The 17,549-nt window shown below is 42.5% G+C and overlaps 1 protein-coding gene across 2 annotated transcripts; it reads left to right on the top strand.

The window, feature by feature from the left end:
• Window positions 1–378: 378 nt before the first annotated feature.
• porb (P450 (cytochrome) oxidoreductase b) lies at window positions 379–17,403 on the top strand. 2 transcript variants are annotated; one of them, XM_076146002.1, is made up of 16 exons: window positions 379–462; window positions 2,284–2,471; window positions 7,791–7,839; window positions 9,057–9,185; window positions 9,577–9,726; window positions 10,480–10,604; window positions 11,196–11,285; window positions 11,557–11,655; window positions 11,896–12,012; window positions 12,218–12,336; window positions 13,127–13,308; window positions 13,583–13,732; window positions 14,010–14,277; window positions 15,003–15,148; window positions 15,474–15,559; window positions 15,768–17,403. In XM_076146002.1, exons 2-16 carry the CDS (start codon window positions 2,293–2,295, stop codon window positions 15,910–15,912), a joined length of 2,034 nt encoding a protein of 677 aa, XP_076002117.1. In that variant the 5' UTR covers window positions 379–462; window positions 2,284–2,292; the 3' UTR covers window positions 15,913–17,403. The 2 variants fall into 2 exon arrangements, with proteins under 2 accessions (XP_076002117.1, XP_076002118.1); XM_076146003.1 differs by lacking the exons at window positions 379–462; window positions 2,284–2,471 and adding an exon at window positions 5,030–5,360.
• The last annotated feature ends 146 nt before the right edge of the window (window positions 17,404–17,549 follow it).

Raw genomic sequence — 17,549 nt, 5'->3', positions numbered from 1 at the left:
AAAACTTATACATAAACTTATAGAACAGCTCAACACATGCAAACAATTACTCAAACTAACAAAGAGTGTCTAGGATTCACAGTGCGTTCTCCTCCCTGGATTATATAACCGTGACCCTTGGCATGCAAACCCGAGCACGTATTTGTCATAGCATGTTAAATATGTGCTAATTTAAGGTAGATCATTTTACAGACCAGTCGACGTGTTCACTAACACAAATTATAAAACGAGCTTCAATGAATTAAACAGTAAATGTTACATTAATTGTGTCGGAAAAAACACACTTTTGCGTTTCACGTGTATAGGAAATCACTCCATTCGGGGCGTGCGTAAACTCGAACGCCGACGTGCCACCCCTCTCAGTATCTCCCAGTTGGTTCGGTCCTGCGTACCGTAACGTTTTCTTCCGCGTTGTACATAGTGTGTGTGTGTGTGAGCGTGACACAGAGAGGAGAGGAGAAGGTAAGATCTAAACACACACACTCTCACCTACATGCGTTATACCAACGTGCATTATGAGCCACAAACCACAACGCACCGCAAACACGAACAATAGTTTGGAATTAAATTAGCGTTTAGCCGTCGTTAGCCAAAGCAGGTTCCTCCTGCAGCTGTTACGCAAACTGGAGCTAACTTTTCTCCCTCCTCTTCGTCACTATCCTCTGTCTTAAAATTGTAACTCAACGCAACTTCTGTTTCATTGTTCTGTCTCTATACTCAAAAGTATTTCGGCTAATTTCACTCAGTGTTGTCACGACCCAGGGAATAGTCAGGGCCCAGCTACCTACCTCACTTTACTCGGTTTATTTAAACGTTAGCGTTACTTATTTCTCTTATTTCATTATTGTTATCCAAACTTTTGTTCCCCACAGTGATAAAATAACGCGTTTATTCATTTATCTGAAGTTGTTGAACTTTTTCTTCCAGCGCCGTGCTGTTTAAAGCAGTTGTTGTGCACACGTGATAACTCGGTAATACGAAGGAACTCGTCACTTATACGATCGGCAGCTTTGTCTCAGTGTATTTACTGAAGAGGCTGAACGGTCCCAGTGAACTCTGATTAACTGCCCCAGATGTGATGCTATCCAGTGACCAGCCGGAGCCCCTGTGGCAAATCCCCTGCAAAAACACCTTTATTACTACAACTAGCAGCTGACATGAAATCAGCGTTATTGTTTTGATTACACCGTGTAAACCAACCTAATGTCCATAATAGCGTAATAATAATGATAATAATTTATCTTCTGTCGTTATTTGCCAGATGTAGACTGTGTTTTTGTGTGTGCTGCTGCTATATTCTCCCAAGAGATTGCAGAGCAGAATAGTTGACATGGATACAGTATTGCAACAATCTGCAAGCAGGCACAAGTGATGTAACTAACAAATGAGCCACGTTCACACATTTGTAATGGGTAACTGAACGTGTAGTACAACTATACTATTTACTTTATAGATATACTGTCTGATGTTGTCCCTCATATCTCAGAAACCTCTTCCAGCTAAGTTCAACTCGGCCTTGGATGTTAAAAAATCTACATCAGTTAAGCTTTTAGTTCTGTGTCTTTATCTGAAATGGTTCCATTCATTCTTTTGTTTATTTCACATTTATAGAGAAACATGTTGATGGCATCAGTGATCTCTTGTGACGCCTTTAGTCCGGAGTGCAGCACCAGTTGTATCAGTGAGTCAGCAGTTTTGCAGTGAACATGTCTGTGTAAACATAATCTGCAAAACTAACAGACCAACTCTTCTCAAACTGTTCTCCAGCTACTTTAATGGATTACAGCAAACCTGAAAGCCATAATTGCTCTCTGAATTAAATTGTAACCCGAGAGTGCAGAACACCAAGTTCTCTCGCCCTCTTAAGTGAATAGCTCCTACGGTGTACTTGTTTAAAAGGAGCTTTGTGTTGCTGAGGGGTGAAGGTCTTGCTGCGAAGGTGTCATGGCAACCTTAGACATGGCATGAATGGGAAAGAGATTCCTTGTGTATTGACAGCAGTGAGTATGGAGCAGTGGCCTTACAGTCTTCAGAGGCAGGGGTTTAGTAATGTTTGCACAAGAGGCCATCATTCTGTTGGATTGTTTGTACAGTATTCATATTAATCACACTGGTCTGTAACTACATTATCCTAATCAGCGGCTGAACAGGTTTTATGGTCACACTCAGGTCTGTCAGTCATCTTTCTTGCCACTGTGGGAGTATTCCTTATTTCAGCAGTCAAGATTCAGTATTTGTTGGGACAAATGTTCTAATGTTTGTGCTCTTTCTCTCCCCATACAGAGTGTAAACATGGCAGACACCGAAGCAGACGGCATCACCCACACCGAGCCTATGGTGGATGAAGATGAGCCACTTTTTAGTAACCTGGACCTCTTCCTCTTCTCCTTGATTGCCGGCCTTGTCATTTATTGGTTCATGTCCCGTAAGAAGCCCGACCCCATCCCGGAATTCAAGAAGCTCGACACAATGTGAGTGTATATTACCAGTTTATAATTCATTCGAAGAGGGTCTGGGAGTAGATTAAACATCAACGGTGTCATTCATTTTAACTACAACCATCAGGAGGAAAAACGTTACCATTTTATTCTCATTGCATCTTATATGCGTTTTATTTTTCCACTCATAGGATGTTACATAAGCAAAACAACCCAAAAATCATTCATCTTACCCTCAATGGAGATTATTTGCCCCATATCTGTGACGTGTCATCATACAGTATGTGTTCAATTCTGTTTACATTAGCTGTGAAATTATTTCTACTCTTCTGTTTGGACAACATAATGTAAATTCACCTGTATTTAAATTTAATTTTTATTGTGGACTTTGTATGATGTCGTTGCTGTTCTTGTAACCTTGATCAATAAGGTTATAATGTTTAAAAAGCGAAACTAAACAGGCCCTTATAGATTAGCAACAATGCAGAGGAGTGGATCTGCAGCTGGAGGGGACGGTTGGTATGTTAAGGTCTTGACATACCACAAAGTCAGATTGAAGAAGCCCTCATCCTGGCACCGCAGGCTGGTTTGTCCACTCGTCTGCGTCTGCCCAATAGCAAGAGCTTTGCTTCAAGGCAAAGACAACACCAAGCTTCCCTTTTACTGAGCACACACACTCAAATAGGCGAGTAACTGCTGCTGAGTTGGAAGTGGAGGTTGAGACAAACCCATTTTATGTTCATGGCTCTTAGTATTCCTTGGACTTTGGTGTTGTTTTTCTACCCTTTGATTTTTTCGTGAGGCGTTTTTAAAGTTTAAAACACAAAGCATTGACAAGCTCTAACAGAGGGCGTCTGGTCTGAGTAATCACTGTACACCTGTACAGGTACAGCTCATATCAGAAGAGTGACTCCACAGTTCAGATAACAGAAAAGAAGAAGATGCCATGATATCGAGTTATTGTGCAGTTTATGATTGAGTCCTGACGGTTGTAGAGATCTATTTCTTCAAGTATTTTCACCTCCCATCTTCTTGAGTTACTCTGCCTTTGGTTTGCCGTGCTGTAATGGTTATTTATTTTAACGTGGTCGCTCCTACATGATCCTTATCACGATGCAGCACAATGTCCTCTTGAATGTAAATTCCTATGTTAAGTCACATGTTGTTAGAGAAGAATAATAGATTCATTGGCCAAACACATTTGCACATACAAGGAATTCCCTGTGGTGTAACTGCTCAACACAGATGCATCTTGTGTGTGTGTGTGTGTGTGTGTGTGTGTGTGTGTGTGTGTGTGTGTGTGTGTGTGTGTGTGTGTGTGTGTGTGTGTGTGTGTGTGTGTGTGTGTGTGTGTGTGTGTGTGTGTGTGTGTGTGTGTGTGTGTGTGTGGGCTGTGCAAGGTGTCGTGACACAGCCATTGAAGTCGCTGTGTGAAAGTGCACGGCTAATGGTTCGTGTAAATGTTCCACTAGGAGGTGACCTCTGTTCTTTTTCTCATGTCTCCCTCACCCGCTCGCTGGCTCACACACACACGCGCTACAGCATCACTTATCAGTGGAGGGATGAGGGTTTGGCTTGTTTGCAGTGAACTATGAATGCAGTGGCCACATTGTAGTCCCTCCCATGACCGCATTACAATTTGTTTGGTCGTCGGAGTAAATCCACGGGCCAAGGAAGAGCCGCACTCATTGTCTGAGGTCTCGCATTGGCTGTTTGGAGGCTGAACTCAGTCTGTCAAAGGGAAATCCTGACCATGTGTGTGAAACACGAGGTTGACTAGAGGGGAGAGACGCTGGGAGAACATGTTTTCTGCTCTGGGTAGATTATATATCCGCGGAGGGCGGGATTAGAGAAAGGGAACATGGAACGACACAAGCACGGCGCTAGACTCCCCTCCCCTTAATGGAAGCAGTGATTACCTAACTGTTATGAAGGGGGCGTAGGCCTCCATGTCTTTCCTGTGCTTTTGTTTTTGGCCCTGAACCCATTTTGAAAGTTCCCTGGAGAGCAAGTGAGGAAGGCGAGCCAAGCTTCTTTTGTGAGTCCTCCCCAAAGGTGGAAAGTTGAGGCAGAAGACAAGCACCCCTTTCTTTGCCCTGACTTACTCTTTTTTCCATTCTTCTTTCCCCACGATCTAATTTTCTGTGTGCACGCCAAGCTGCGCTGCCATTGGAGTAGGGACCATGTCACAAATGGAATCCTTTTATGATAAATGAGGTTGCCATAGTAATGACATTCCCCTCTCTCCTCCATTGGGGTGGGGGTGGGGGGACACTTCAGAGAAACTACCATTCACAGCTCTTCCCCTCACAATGGTCCACCGAGAACTTGCTGTGATAACTTGCCAAGTGGATCGTGTAGACTTTTGAGTTCCTAACACCTTTCAGAGCGGAGAGGGAAAGGGGCGGGGATGAGGAGGAAGGCATTTTCAGCTCAAGAGTGTTTCAGTGTGTGTTTGTGTGAGTCAAAAGTGTGGGTCTGCAGCTCGGCTAGATTTTATGGGAAAGTCTGTTTCCCACCATTGTGTCCTCAGCAGTTGCCAGACATTGACAGGGCTTGTAGGCTGCTGTGTGTGTGTGTGTATATGTGTGTGTGTGCGCGCGTGTGTGGTGGAGCGGAGCTCTTTCTGTTGGGAGAACAGACCCTGCTGCTTTCAGAGAGGCACAGGAAAAGGCAGAGTTCAGAGCGTGTTGGAGGTGAAGGCAAGCAGCTCTTCAAAACCTCTGAGTGCCGCCGTGCCCTCCTGGACTTGTTTGTTTTTCATCCTGCGGTGGTGGATTGTTGCCGTCCTGCTTTTGATTTCAAGTGTGGCGGTTCTGGCTCGCCTAGCCAGTGGTGCTAGTGGCAGTGGTGAGCTACAGGGCTGCGTGCCATGGGCTGCGTCTTCTCACTGCCAGAGGACAGGAGAGATGCTGCTGAGAGGTCAGTAAAGATTTTGTTTGAGTGTCCCTTCAAAAGCAATCGAACTGATTTTTAATCTTTTGCGATGCTTACGCGATTTTCTTACCCTTTCTCATCAGTCATGTTTTATCCTATGTTGTGTGACTCAGGCTGTGCTTAGGAGCGTAAGTTTAAGTGACACCTTTGAAGCACGTTGTGTCCTGTAGAAGTGGCTTCTGTTTGAGGTAAGGTCTTAAGAAAGTGTTTCAGTCTGTCTGCATCTTGTTTTCCCACAAGCTCCTCAAAGCGGTGCAGTGGTTGTCATTGCATAACATCATTCAGGTTTTAATGAGAGTAAACAAGCATAGTGTGAGCTTTGCTTAGCCGTTGATATCGATGTTTAAAGTGTGAGTCTGGACTTGCATAGACCAGCTGTATGTCTGAATGAGCCTTGGAGTAAGTTGACGCGGAGTCCTTGTTTGACAGTGTTTGGTTTCTTTTGGTGGATGGAAGAACAGATTAGAGGTTTCTGTGAACAGCGTTGTGGAAAATCTCATGTGTATGATTTGGAATGTATACTGTACATGCATAGCAAACTAAGTGCTGACCTGTGCCTGCCAAGATTCTGAGGTATGTAAAGTGTGGATGAGAATCAGAACGTGTCCAGTTTTCTGGAATGTGTTAAGCTTTGACACTATCAGTACTCCCCGTCACTTCCTGAAAATGTCAAACGACGACACAACGCCAGGAAGCTCAGAGTTTCTTTGACCTGAGTCCTGCCAAAAAGGGAATTGTTGCCAGTGTGTGAAACTTTGGGGCTATTTAAACCCTTCAGGACCGTTACCATACTGCAATTAGCATCAGGGCCGATTAGAATAATGACTCGTTCATTTAAATATACCTATCTATCTCTCATACCCTAAGTGTTGGGTTTGCTGTCTTTGTTGCTTGTCCCAGACCATTTCCAATAGAGGATCTGCTGGATCAAGTAGGACTTAAACATCAAACACATACTGGGATGTTTGTTTTCACATCAGACACAAAGATGACCTCAGTTTATCCACACATGATTTGTTGATAACCCAGCTAAAACCTTTCAGATGTGCTTTTATCATCATTCATTCATATTGCTTTGTTAGAAGTACGAGTTCATTCATAACGATTTACTACATTACAGTCAGTTTTAAAGGGGTGTATTTTTGCCCCCCTTATTTGAGTCTTTAGGGGTACAAATGTAGAAGGTTCTAGGTTTACTGGCTCACAGAGAACTTAAATTACAAGCATTTTTAGTTTACAAGATCCAGGTTCTTCACAGATGTTGAACCCTGCCAACCTGCCTGTTTCTAATGATGCAAACACACTGATCCCTGTGGAGTGACTGACTGAGTGAGTGAGTGAGTGAGTGAGGGAGTGTGAGTGAGTGAGGGAGGGAGTGAGGGGCCAGCAGGCAGACGATCTGCACTGATAGCGGCCCCGGCAGAGCCTGTTAAGCCGTTCAGGAAAGCTCCAGCTCGGGGGCAAAGGCTTGTTTCAAATTTCCATCAGGAATTTTGGCTTCTGAGTGTGTTCTGTATGGATGCCATACGCCTGCCCTCCACACACTGACCGTAGACTCTGTGTCTCGTAAGCACACATTAGAGACAGAACTGAAGTGGAGGATCTAAGTTTACGTCCCCTTATACCTAATTTGCCAATTCTTCAAACAAACAAACCTGATTTCTGGCTTGGGAATAGGACACGCTGTATATATTTTTGTAGGCTCTAGGACATTGCGGTGTTTCTAATAATCTGCAAATATATTCCTTCTGCATAGTATTCCAGTTTAGCTTCATCTGTAGCCTTGTTGTTCCTTTTTCAGAATTGCAGCTGTCCACTCAGACCTTTGATGCCGAACTGAGCGGCATTGCCTTTTATTGTGTGCGATGATAGATGTTGCGCCCTCCGTCTTTGTCTCATAAGGTTGTCTATGGCTTGCACATGTTGTTTTGATCTGTCCCCATCCATTAATTACTTCATTGGTACAACAAGCCTTTCAATGATCATCGAGTATCAGCTGTAATGATAAGATATCCAGTCTGGCTGTTTTATGACATAAGTCTCAATGAGTGTTTTATGGTTGATAACTGCTCCGCTACTCTACAGCAACTATGATGACATAAAAAAAGTCATGTTCATTGTGAGATATGTATATTATTTGTGGTCTTTAAACCCGGTCTTCTTCATTTAGTGTAAGACTTACCTTACCTTAACTCACAGTTCGATCCTCCCTTCTTACCTTAGTTAAATGCTAAAAATTCAATTCTGTTGTAAATCATTATTATTAATACTTTTCGGTCTCGCTTTCAGTTTATTTTTTACACATTTACGCTGTGCTGTCAATACTTATTTTGTGCAACAGCTTGTTTTAAAAGTGTGCTGTTATGGTAGAGAGCAAATTCAAAGACTAACTTATCAACTTGTTCTTCCTTTCAGAGCACCCATCACACGAGAGACCAGTTTCATTGAAAAGATGAAGAAAATGGTGAGTGAGCTTTTTGTTTATTTGTTTTTGTTTCCATGGGCCTGTATTAAGAAGGGACTTTAAGAGGTTAGCTCAGTCCGATTTTTCAATGTCACACAGTCTGTCTGATTGCACTCTGTCGCCATGGTAACTTATGCTCCACGGCTAGTCTGGCACAGAGCTCCGAGCTGATGACCAATCATTAGAAAATAAGAAAATAGCGTCATTGTCCCTGCAGGATCCGGTTGAAGTACGTGCACGTATCTTGAGGGCGTCTCTCCACAGGGCCAGGATATTTAGATAGCGGCACAAATCAGCACTATAGACACTCAGTGCTTGATTGCCGTGCATTTTATGCCGGAAGATATGCTGGAAGATTGGGACTAAAACAATCGCTGCACTAAGAAAGCTTCGTACACAAAGTGTGTCGATTAGCAGCGTCATGACACAGTTTAAGATCTTGTCAAGCCAGCTAACGCAAACAAGGCCGAGGTTTGTTGAGCCTCCTTGGTAGTCCAGCCCCCAGGAGATGTTTTGGCCAATTATTTCAGCACGTTACTGTTGTGACTTAAAGCAGACTTAAAGACTTATTGTCCCTCAGAAATTCATTTTTATCTACAAGTCAAAGTTCCTCTGTCAAAGTATTTATTGTCATCATTGTTTTGGATTTGACATGCTCATTGGCTTTAGGGTCATACTTCTTTGTGGTCATAGTTTTGAAGTTCAAAATACAGTCAGCACTGAAATGTCCTTTTGCTGTGGTTTTCCTTTGTGGGTTAAGAATGTAATGACTATAAAATTGCTTTGGTGCTAATGTGACTGTACAGTGTCTGTTTGGACTTTGATGCTCCTGTTTCCAACTGGTCTTCAAAAAATGACTTTGGTTATACAGCTCTTGTGGGTTTGCAGTAAGACTTTAGTAGACATTTTTCCTCCTACACCTTTTGATTTAGTCACTGCACAGTAGATAAACACACTCCTTCCACAAATGCATATGCTGTATACAGATGTTTGCTTCAAATGTGTCTTTTTCTCTCAGAATTATTTGTTTCAGCTTAGAGGAGCTGCCAGATATGACAAAGGATTTGCTGAAGATGGTAGTTAGAGGTTTAGAAAGTAGCTAAATACAAATACAGATGTTAACAATGCTCACAATGGACAACGTTTTCAGGGTTGGAAACATTGTTACGCTCCTCATTGTTAAGCCTGTGCCCTTTGTTTTCTCGATTTGAAACCAGGGCAAGAACATCATTGTCTTCTACGGCTCCCAGACGGGCACAGCAGAGGAATTTGCCAATAGACTGTCCAAAGACGCTCAGCGCTATGGCATGAAAGGAATGGCTGCTGACCCAGAGGAATATGACATGGTAATTTACAATAGTGGAACAACATGCAAACCACAGAATTCAAACAAAATGAGGTCCTTCTCGTTCAGCCAAGCAATGATGTCATCATGGAAAAAAGACCCAAGATAGACTATGTGTGCAGCAAAGTAAACATTCATGAAACATTGCAGTATGGAGGGGAAAGGCAGATTACACGCTTACAGAATGTAACAGAGACACGGGACATTATTCTGTCCCAGTATGTTCTGATTGTATAACTTATAGTAGCAGTCCTTTACTACGGTCTCTGAATGGTATTGGGAACCTGAATGGGTGTGATGATTGAAATGTCTTGATGTCCAATGTCTTGATATACATCTCTGATAAATGTTTCTGTTCGTCACCGCTCACTGTCTCTGATGCTGATGTCCAGGGTGAAATGTCTCGTCTGTCTGAGATTGAAAACTCCCTCGCCATATTTTGCATGGCCACCTACGGAGAAGGAGACCCTACAGATAATGCTCAGGACTTCTATGACTGGCTGCAGGAAAATGAAGACGACCTCTCTGGATTAAACTACACTGTGAGTCTTTCTGATCGAGTATAGCACAAGGGCCACAATACTGAAAATCTTTTAATAAGACTGGAAATGTCCAAATTATGAGCGATATGTATATTAAGATGTGACAGCACCATTTATACTGTCTGAGTTTGAACGCTTAACTTTAAACTTTTACTCCTTTACCAAGAAGAAGGTCATTCATAGTTTAACAAATTATTTTCCTTTGACTTTTTCTGGAGTTTAAGTTTCATGGAAGTGGAACTTAGAATGGCAGCGTGGAATACTGGGAATCACAGGCTGGATTTGCATTTATACTGGAATGAACATGACAGAGTGTAATTAAATTTTTCCTATTCCTGGCCCGCTACTTGTTGATTGTATGAGTCAGGCCGTGTCAGTTTGCATGGGTATCCACATTCAGAGTGCAGCCCAGTCGCATTTGTGCTCACCATGAAAGAAAAGTCCTTTTGTGATGTCATGTCAAGTCTGGGCCAGTCTTCTGTTCGTCCCTTCTGGCATGTTCACTGGATGTCCTCCTGTCTTGTATTCTTTGTCCCTCTGGCCTATAGTGAATGTATAAAGGGATTTCTTTAAAAACAAGTTATTTAAAAGGTATTGATTCAGATTAATGCAAAAAACTCTACCAAAATACTCTGTCACACTTAAAGTCAAAACACTTTCATTTTAACCTGCGCAGTGTAAATAGGTTCACTCTTGTTCTTGTCCTCAAATTGCGTATAGAAACTGGTTAATGATACATGTGTGTCCCCGCAGGTATTTGCTTTGGGCAACAAGACTTATGAACACTACAATGCAATGGGTAAATATGTGGACAAAAGGCTGGAAGAACTCGGGGGAAACCGCATCTATGATCTTGGTTTGGGAGATGATGATGGCAAGTAAGTACTGGATTATTCCTCTGTGCGAACAACAATATGTCTTGTTTGTTCCATGAGCATAGAGGTGGAGGGGTGCAGCTCAAAGTCCATGATGTCGACCCTGACGAATGATTCTCTAAACATTTCACTGGAAGCCATCCGAGAACAGAACATTATTCTTGTTGTTTCTGTTTGTCCATCTGTCCATCAGATGTCTCGACGTTTATCTAGACTGTGCTCAAATTGGGTGTGGATTCACCCTCACCCAATGGCAAAACAAACAATCATAAAACTTTTGGTCACACCCCCCTGACCTTTCCTGTAGTGTCACCAACACAGCAAACCCTGTTCTTTTACACATAAAGTGTCATATCCCAATTGTTCAATGTAATGGAGAGCATGGTCCCCACAAACAGGACTTCTGATTTCCAGTTGAGTTAAGACTTTGTTTGGAAAATCACTGAAGTGGTTTCACTTGAGTGATTTTGTGATTGGTCCTCTTTGAAAATGTTCCCTGGTTTGTACTTGTAAATAAGTTGTCTGCATTGATTTGCCTTGTTATGTCTAAATCGAAGCTCTTTCCCCTCTGACCGGCCTGCTGGTGTCTTTCAGCCTGGAGGAGGACTTTGTTTCCTGGAGAGAGCAGTTCTGGCCAGCTGTCTGCGAGCACTTTGGAGTGGAAGCTTTAGGCGATGAATCAAGGTTCATTCACAGACAAGACACAATTATTTTCCTCGAAAATCTGGTATCATGTAGTTCATCTCTCTGAATTATGGTTTCCCTTTAATGCATGCTCATACCAGCCACCTGTTAAAACTATTTATAGTTGAGGGCTATTTTCTAAATGATTTGGAAATCCCCTTGTTTCTGTACATGAATAAACACATGTCAGGTATTTCACCCTCCTGCCAGCTGCTGCACCTATATGTTTCTCTGTATGATGTGACTAACCACGCTCTGTCTCCTCACACAGCATACGACAGTACGAGCTGCAGGAGTACACCGACATCAACATGAACAAAGTCTACACAGGAGAAATTGGCCGCCTGAACAGTTTCGAGGTTCAAAAGCCGTAAGTATTATCCTGGAGGAGCTGGTCACTGGTTGAACTCATGCATCGCTGTTACACCTGCTTAGTCATTGCTCACATTTCACCTCAATACCAATCAGATACCAAGTTTACCAAAGGTCATGTTCTAAAAATGAAGCTGTCTGCCACCTAGTGGACACGTGAAACAGCCTTTTTAAAGACTTCAGTTATTTTTCAAATGGAAGATTTGATGTATTAACAGACTTGATGATCTGTTTTCAGACCTTATGATGCTAAAAACCCATTCCTGGCTCCAGTCACTGTCAACCGGAAACTCAACAAAGGAGGCGACAGACATCTTATGCACCTTGAACTCGACATAACTGGCTCCAAGATCAGGTAAGTGTGATCATATGCATCCATTATCGACCCGCTGACACCGTCACAAAGTGGTTTCATATTAATTCATTTTTATGAATTTTATTGCTTGTTCTTAATTACCTGACATACGAGTGAGGGAATCAAGTGCAGTGGCAGGCCCAGCTCATATCTTTATGAATGCAGGTCCTAAGTCCAAATGCGTTTTAACATTCTGTGATTTCAGATACGAATCAGGAGACCATGTTGCAGTTTTCCCGACAAATGACTCAACGTTGGTGAACAAGCTGGGGCAAGTCCTCGACGTGGACCTTGATGTGGTTATCTCTCTCAACAACCTTGATGGTATGGCATTGAACACTGGAAGCACCTTGACACGCACACGCCTCTCAAAAGATCTCAAAACATCTTCCCTTTCATCCTCTCTTCACCAGGACCACCAACATTTCATAACACATTTTTTTTTTTTACATTTATCTTCTTTATATATCACAACCATTACGCTTTTTCAAATATTCATATTCATTTTCATTAAATATTTATGTGACCAACTTCTAAATGAAGTGATATGAAACTAAACATCGCACTTTCTTCAGTTCAGTTTAACATTGTAATCAACACATCACCACTTGCACATAAGTAATGTGGATGTGGGTAGGTTGCTTGATGAGCAGCCGGGAAACGTGCCACTCTGCTTCTTGACAAATATGTTCCTCTGCTTCCCCGCACATAAATTTGTACATTGTGGAAAATGGTACCACTTTGTTTCATGTACGTCAAACCCTGCGATTGCAGAATGGCATAAAGCTGGAGGGACTGTTTCACAACAGCAGCTTCCTTCTTGTACTTGGAAGGGAAGTTGATATATTGCTGTGGATATGTTATTGCTGCAATAAATATGTTGCGTAAACACCGTCAAGGTCATCGCGTGTCAGCGATAGTTAATGCCTGTTGTGTTTGGCAACATTATGGGATACGGGATTGTTATTATTTCATCAGTAGTTTATCAGAGATGTTTCTTAATTGATCAGTTCTGTGATAAGCTTATAGTTCAGCTGTGTAGGAGACTTAAGTGCCAGAATGACACACAGCTTGTTTGTTTGTTTTGCTGAAACTACAAACTTGTGTTTTTCAGAGGAGTCCAACAAGAAACATCCGTTCCCATGCCCCACCACCTACCGCACGGCCTTGACTCACTACCTGGACGTCACGCATCCACCTCGCACCAATGTCCTCTATGAGCTGGCACAGTACGCCTCTGACCCCAAAGACCAGGAGAACATGCGCAAGATGGCATCCTCGTCCCCTGAGGGCAAGGTGTGTGTGACTGGTGGAAAAGGGTCTCTGGGATGGGTTCAGGCAGAGAAGAAATTCCATTGTACATGTGACAATGACAGTAAAGTCTCCCCCCACTTCGTACCTAAACGTTTATATATCCGGGATTCCTTTGGGGTGGATGCTTGGCTTGCTTGCTTTGCACAAGATAGATGTAGATTCCATTTGTGTAACACAGTCTGCTTAGGCTTTGTAAATTGGTTATGGTCAGTGGACTGTAACTCATGAATGTCTGTTTGCTGCCACCTCTCGACAGGCTCTGTACCAGAGTTGGGTGTTGGATGCCTGTAGAAACATCCTCGCCATCCTGGAGGATATGCCGTCTTTGAGGCCTCCCGTTGACCACCTGTGTGAGCTGCTGCCTCGTCTCCAGGCTCGCTATTACTCCATCGCCTCCTCCGCTAAGGTAATGATTGAAATTGCTGTTGTAGTGGTAGTAGAAATATCAAATTATAAATGATCCTTCTGTTTGATTCGCAACGTTAAAGTCAACCATGGTCAATCCAACACTTTGTTTGAAAGGCAAACGTTTATGGATTGTCATAGTTCCCACAGGATAAATCCTAATGCTCCATTGACCTTTCATCTAATGGCACCAGTAGCTCGAGGTTTCATATCAGGAAACCTAAAAAGAAACTGTCGACCGTTCCGTGTCTTTATCATCAATCTGTTCTGTTTTGTAGGTTCACCCCAACAGCATACACATCTGTGCGGTGGTGGTGGAGTATGAGACCAAAGCTGGCCGCACCAACAAGGGAGTCGCCACAAACTGGCTCAAGAACAAAGTGGTCACTGATAACGGCCACAAGTCCACTGTTCCCATGTACATCCGCAAGTCTCAGTTCCGTTTGCCCTTCAAGGCCACCAACCCAGTGGTCATGGTCGGCCCTGGGACTGGAATCGCTCCATTCTTGGGCTTCATCCAGGAGAGAGGCTGGCTCAAAGAGCAAGGTACAGAATACAGAACCGCCTGTCTGTGTCTGTGTCTGTGTGTGTGTGTGTGTGTGTGTGTGTGTGTGTGTGTGTGTGTGTGTGTGTGTGTGTGTGGGTGTGTGGGTGTGTGGGTGTGTGGGTGTGTGGGTGTGTGTGGTTTTTTGTTTTTCTGACCTTTCCTCAGCTTGTCTCTGAAGGGTTTTCCACATCTCTATCCTCGCAGTCATGTTTTTTTTCCCTGTGGTGAGGTTAGAGTAATGGTCATCACATGCTCACAACACAAGAATGCAAAGAGTCACATGGTCCCTTTTGTTTCCTATTACCCAAGTCTGGTCCAACACCATGAACCCTGGTCTCCAGTGAGTCCTTGTTCTATAGAGTTATTTACTCTGAACATCTCTAGGATGAACCCCAAGGTTAGACTGTCAGTGGTTTGGACATAGAAATGATGAGAGGGTGGTGCGTTTGACCAAAACATTCAGCTTTCACAAACACAGTACAGACCCAAGCATTTTAAAGATGGTGCACAGAAGGAGAATTGATCCATACCACAAAATAATCAGTAAAATACCCAAGGCAGTAATACATTTTCAACATTTCAACAGGCAGCAAAGAGACTAGAACAACATTGGCAAGCAGCGGAGTTGTACAAGGAGCGAGTAGGTGTGTGGGCGTAGTGGGAAAAGCCTCTGCCAGTGTATGAAATAAGCTTTTTTTCCCTTTGTGGTTGTGACCTTGTACAGGAAAGGAGGTTGGCGAGACGGTGATGTACTTTGGCTGCAGACATAAGAACGAGGATTATCTTTACCAGGAAGAGCTGGAGGAGGCAGAGAAGACGGGAGTTCTAACAGAGCTGAACATTGCCTTCTCCAGAGACCAGGAACAGAAGGTGAGGCTGTCTGCTTATGTTTGCTTCTCCTTCATCTTCTCCTCACATCAAGTTCTGCCGCCAAGTGTCATTATTTAGTTTAGTGTAAGATTAAAGTGCATTTTAATAGCATCTTATAAGTTTCAGAATGAAAATGACGAGGGCTGCCAAACACCTTTTACATAGTTCTGAATTCATTTTTAATATTACAGGTGTATTTAGTGTGTTTGTATCTGTATGTTGTATTTTGAACGTGATATTGAGACCTTTCACTATATGTGTCATACATACAGCACATCATCATGTTTTAAACCAATGATCATGGTTTCCTTTGTTCAAATTGAAGGTGTACGTGCAGCATCTCCTGACGAGGAACAAGGAGGGGTTGTGGAAACTGATCCACTCAGAAAACGCTCATATCTACATCTGCGGGTAATTAACAAATCATTGTAATAACCCTGTTCCTCATTGGTGCTTTAGCGCCTCCTGGTGGCGACATGAGAAGTTGTTTCATCACTATTAAGACATCACCTCCAGTATACAGTATGGACGATATATAGACAAACCTATTGATGATATGAATTAAACTGAAGTAGTTACAAAACCAAATGTGTAAACTGATGTTTTTTTGCTGCTTTAGGGATGCCAAGAACATGGCCAAGGATGTGCAAACAGCCTTCTGCGACATGGCAGAGGAACTGGGAGGCATGACGCACACTCAAGCCACAGATTACGTCAAGAAACTAATGACCAAGGGACGATATTCACAGGATGTCTGGAGTTAAAGAATCTCAAGCCCAACCTCACCTACTCAAGTTTTCGTCGTTCTTGTCTACCATGTTTTATCAGGACTGGATCTAAAAGCATTCAGTACTTAGTACTACTCAACCTGTTTGTTTGTTTGTTTAGAACCACACGAAGCAGCAGATCATGAGGCTTTGGTTTCTGTCAAACCCTACCTCAGCAGGATTTCTTAATGAACCCAGTAGCAGTTTCAATTGGTGTTTTGTAAACAATGTATACTGCTTATCTGGATAACTAGCCCACCTCCTCTGGGGTCCGCAGTCACTCTTGTACTGCTACTATCTTTTATGGAGCCTCAATACCAAGACAGACTGGATCCCATTGGCCAGTAAAGTTTAGGAATGTATTACCAAATGAATGAATTGATTTGCTACAGCTCTCATGGGTTGAATATGGGAATCTGCTGGCTTGGAATTCTGCAATGCAATGTAAAAAAAAAAAAAACCAGGACGCAAATACAGCAAAAACAAAGCCCTAAATTTCAGATTTAATTTCAGTTAGGAGCGGACTTTATGTGATATTGATGGGTTGCTGAGTTTGGCTGTGCCGCTCTCGAGTGCGAAATCTGTGTTTGTGAAGAGTTGACTGATCCCAGCCTGTGGTTATACATCCTGGAATTCCACTATGAAAACAACTGGCTGAAAAAGATCACTGATGTTTTTGATCTGCTCCTTTACTTTGCCATGTTGAGAGATTTAACGTTTGATAGCAGGTATATGAAAGATTGTAGGACACCTTAAGCATCTGAGTAAATGCATCGATCACTGTTGTATATGTGTATTTGCAGGCAGTGTGCAGTTCAGGCACTCGGACAGGCGATGCTTATTTAACTTTATATTTTGACAAGGGATTATACCTTTTATGCATAAGTTACTGTTCATTTTAACCGGTAACAGAAGCCTTTTGAGGTGCAGAAAAGTGATGCAAAGTGAAGCTCATGTTTAGGGAATATGAGATTATTTGCCTTTACTTTCCATAAACCTGAATTTGACACATGATGGAAATGTGTAAACATAGGTGTCCTGTAATACTGTACTCACAAGGACTTGAAAGCACATCATGGGTCTTTAACGTTGATTAAAAAGAAAGTTGTTTCTTTTTATATGCATTTGACAACAGAAGCTTCTGAAATGTGATTTGCCATGAGACACCAACACTCAGACATAAGGCAGCCGCCTCTGTTTGCCCTGTTATCTATATGGTTTTATTTACCACATATGCATCACTGTATGAACATATTCTCTCCCTTATGTTATCAGCCCGCCAGTGACATTTTCATGTGCAGCCGGTGCCTTTTTAACACTGCCTTATGTGCTGTTTAAACCACCTTTTTCCCCTTCTTTCTGGAAGTTTGATAGAAATTTAAATGTATCTCACTTTCCACAGTCTTGTCAATTTAGTTTATCATTCCATCTTATGATGTAATTACTTGGTTGTATCAAGGCATGCATTTGTAATAAATAAAAACTGAATCATTTTTAAAAAATCTTGCAGGATTAATATTTGCTTAAGAATTAAAAAAAAATGACAATTGAGCTCCAAAATAAATTGTGTTACTGCCTGTTTGTGATTAAGTCAGCACTATATGTTTGGGCGATATATTAAATGATGGACAGTG

Source organism: Genypterus blacodes, unplaced genomic scaffold (assembly GCF_046128005.1).
Source record: "Genypterus blacodes isolate CSIRO-AG114 ecotype Tasmania unplaced genomic scaffold, CSIRO-AGI_Gbla_v1 ptg000032l_1, whole genome shotgun sequence".
Classification (NCBI taxonomy): Eukaryota; Metazoa; Chordata; class Actinopteri; order Ophidiiformes; family Ophidiidae; genus Genypterus; species Genypterus blacodes.
This window is presented reverse-complemented; position numbering and strand designations above follow the sequence as displayed.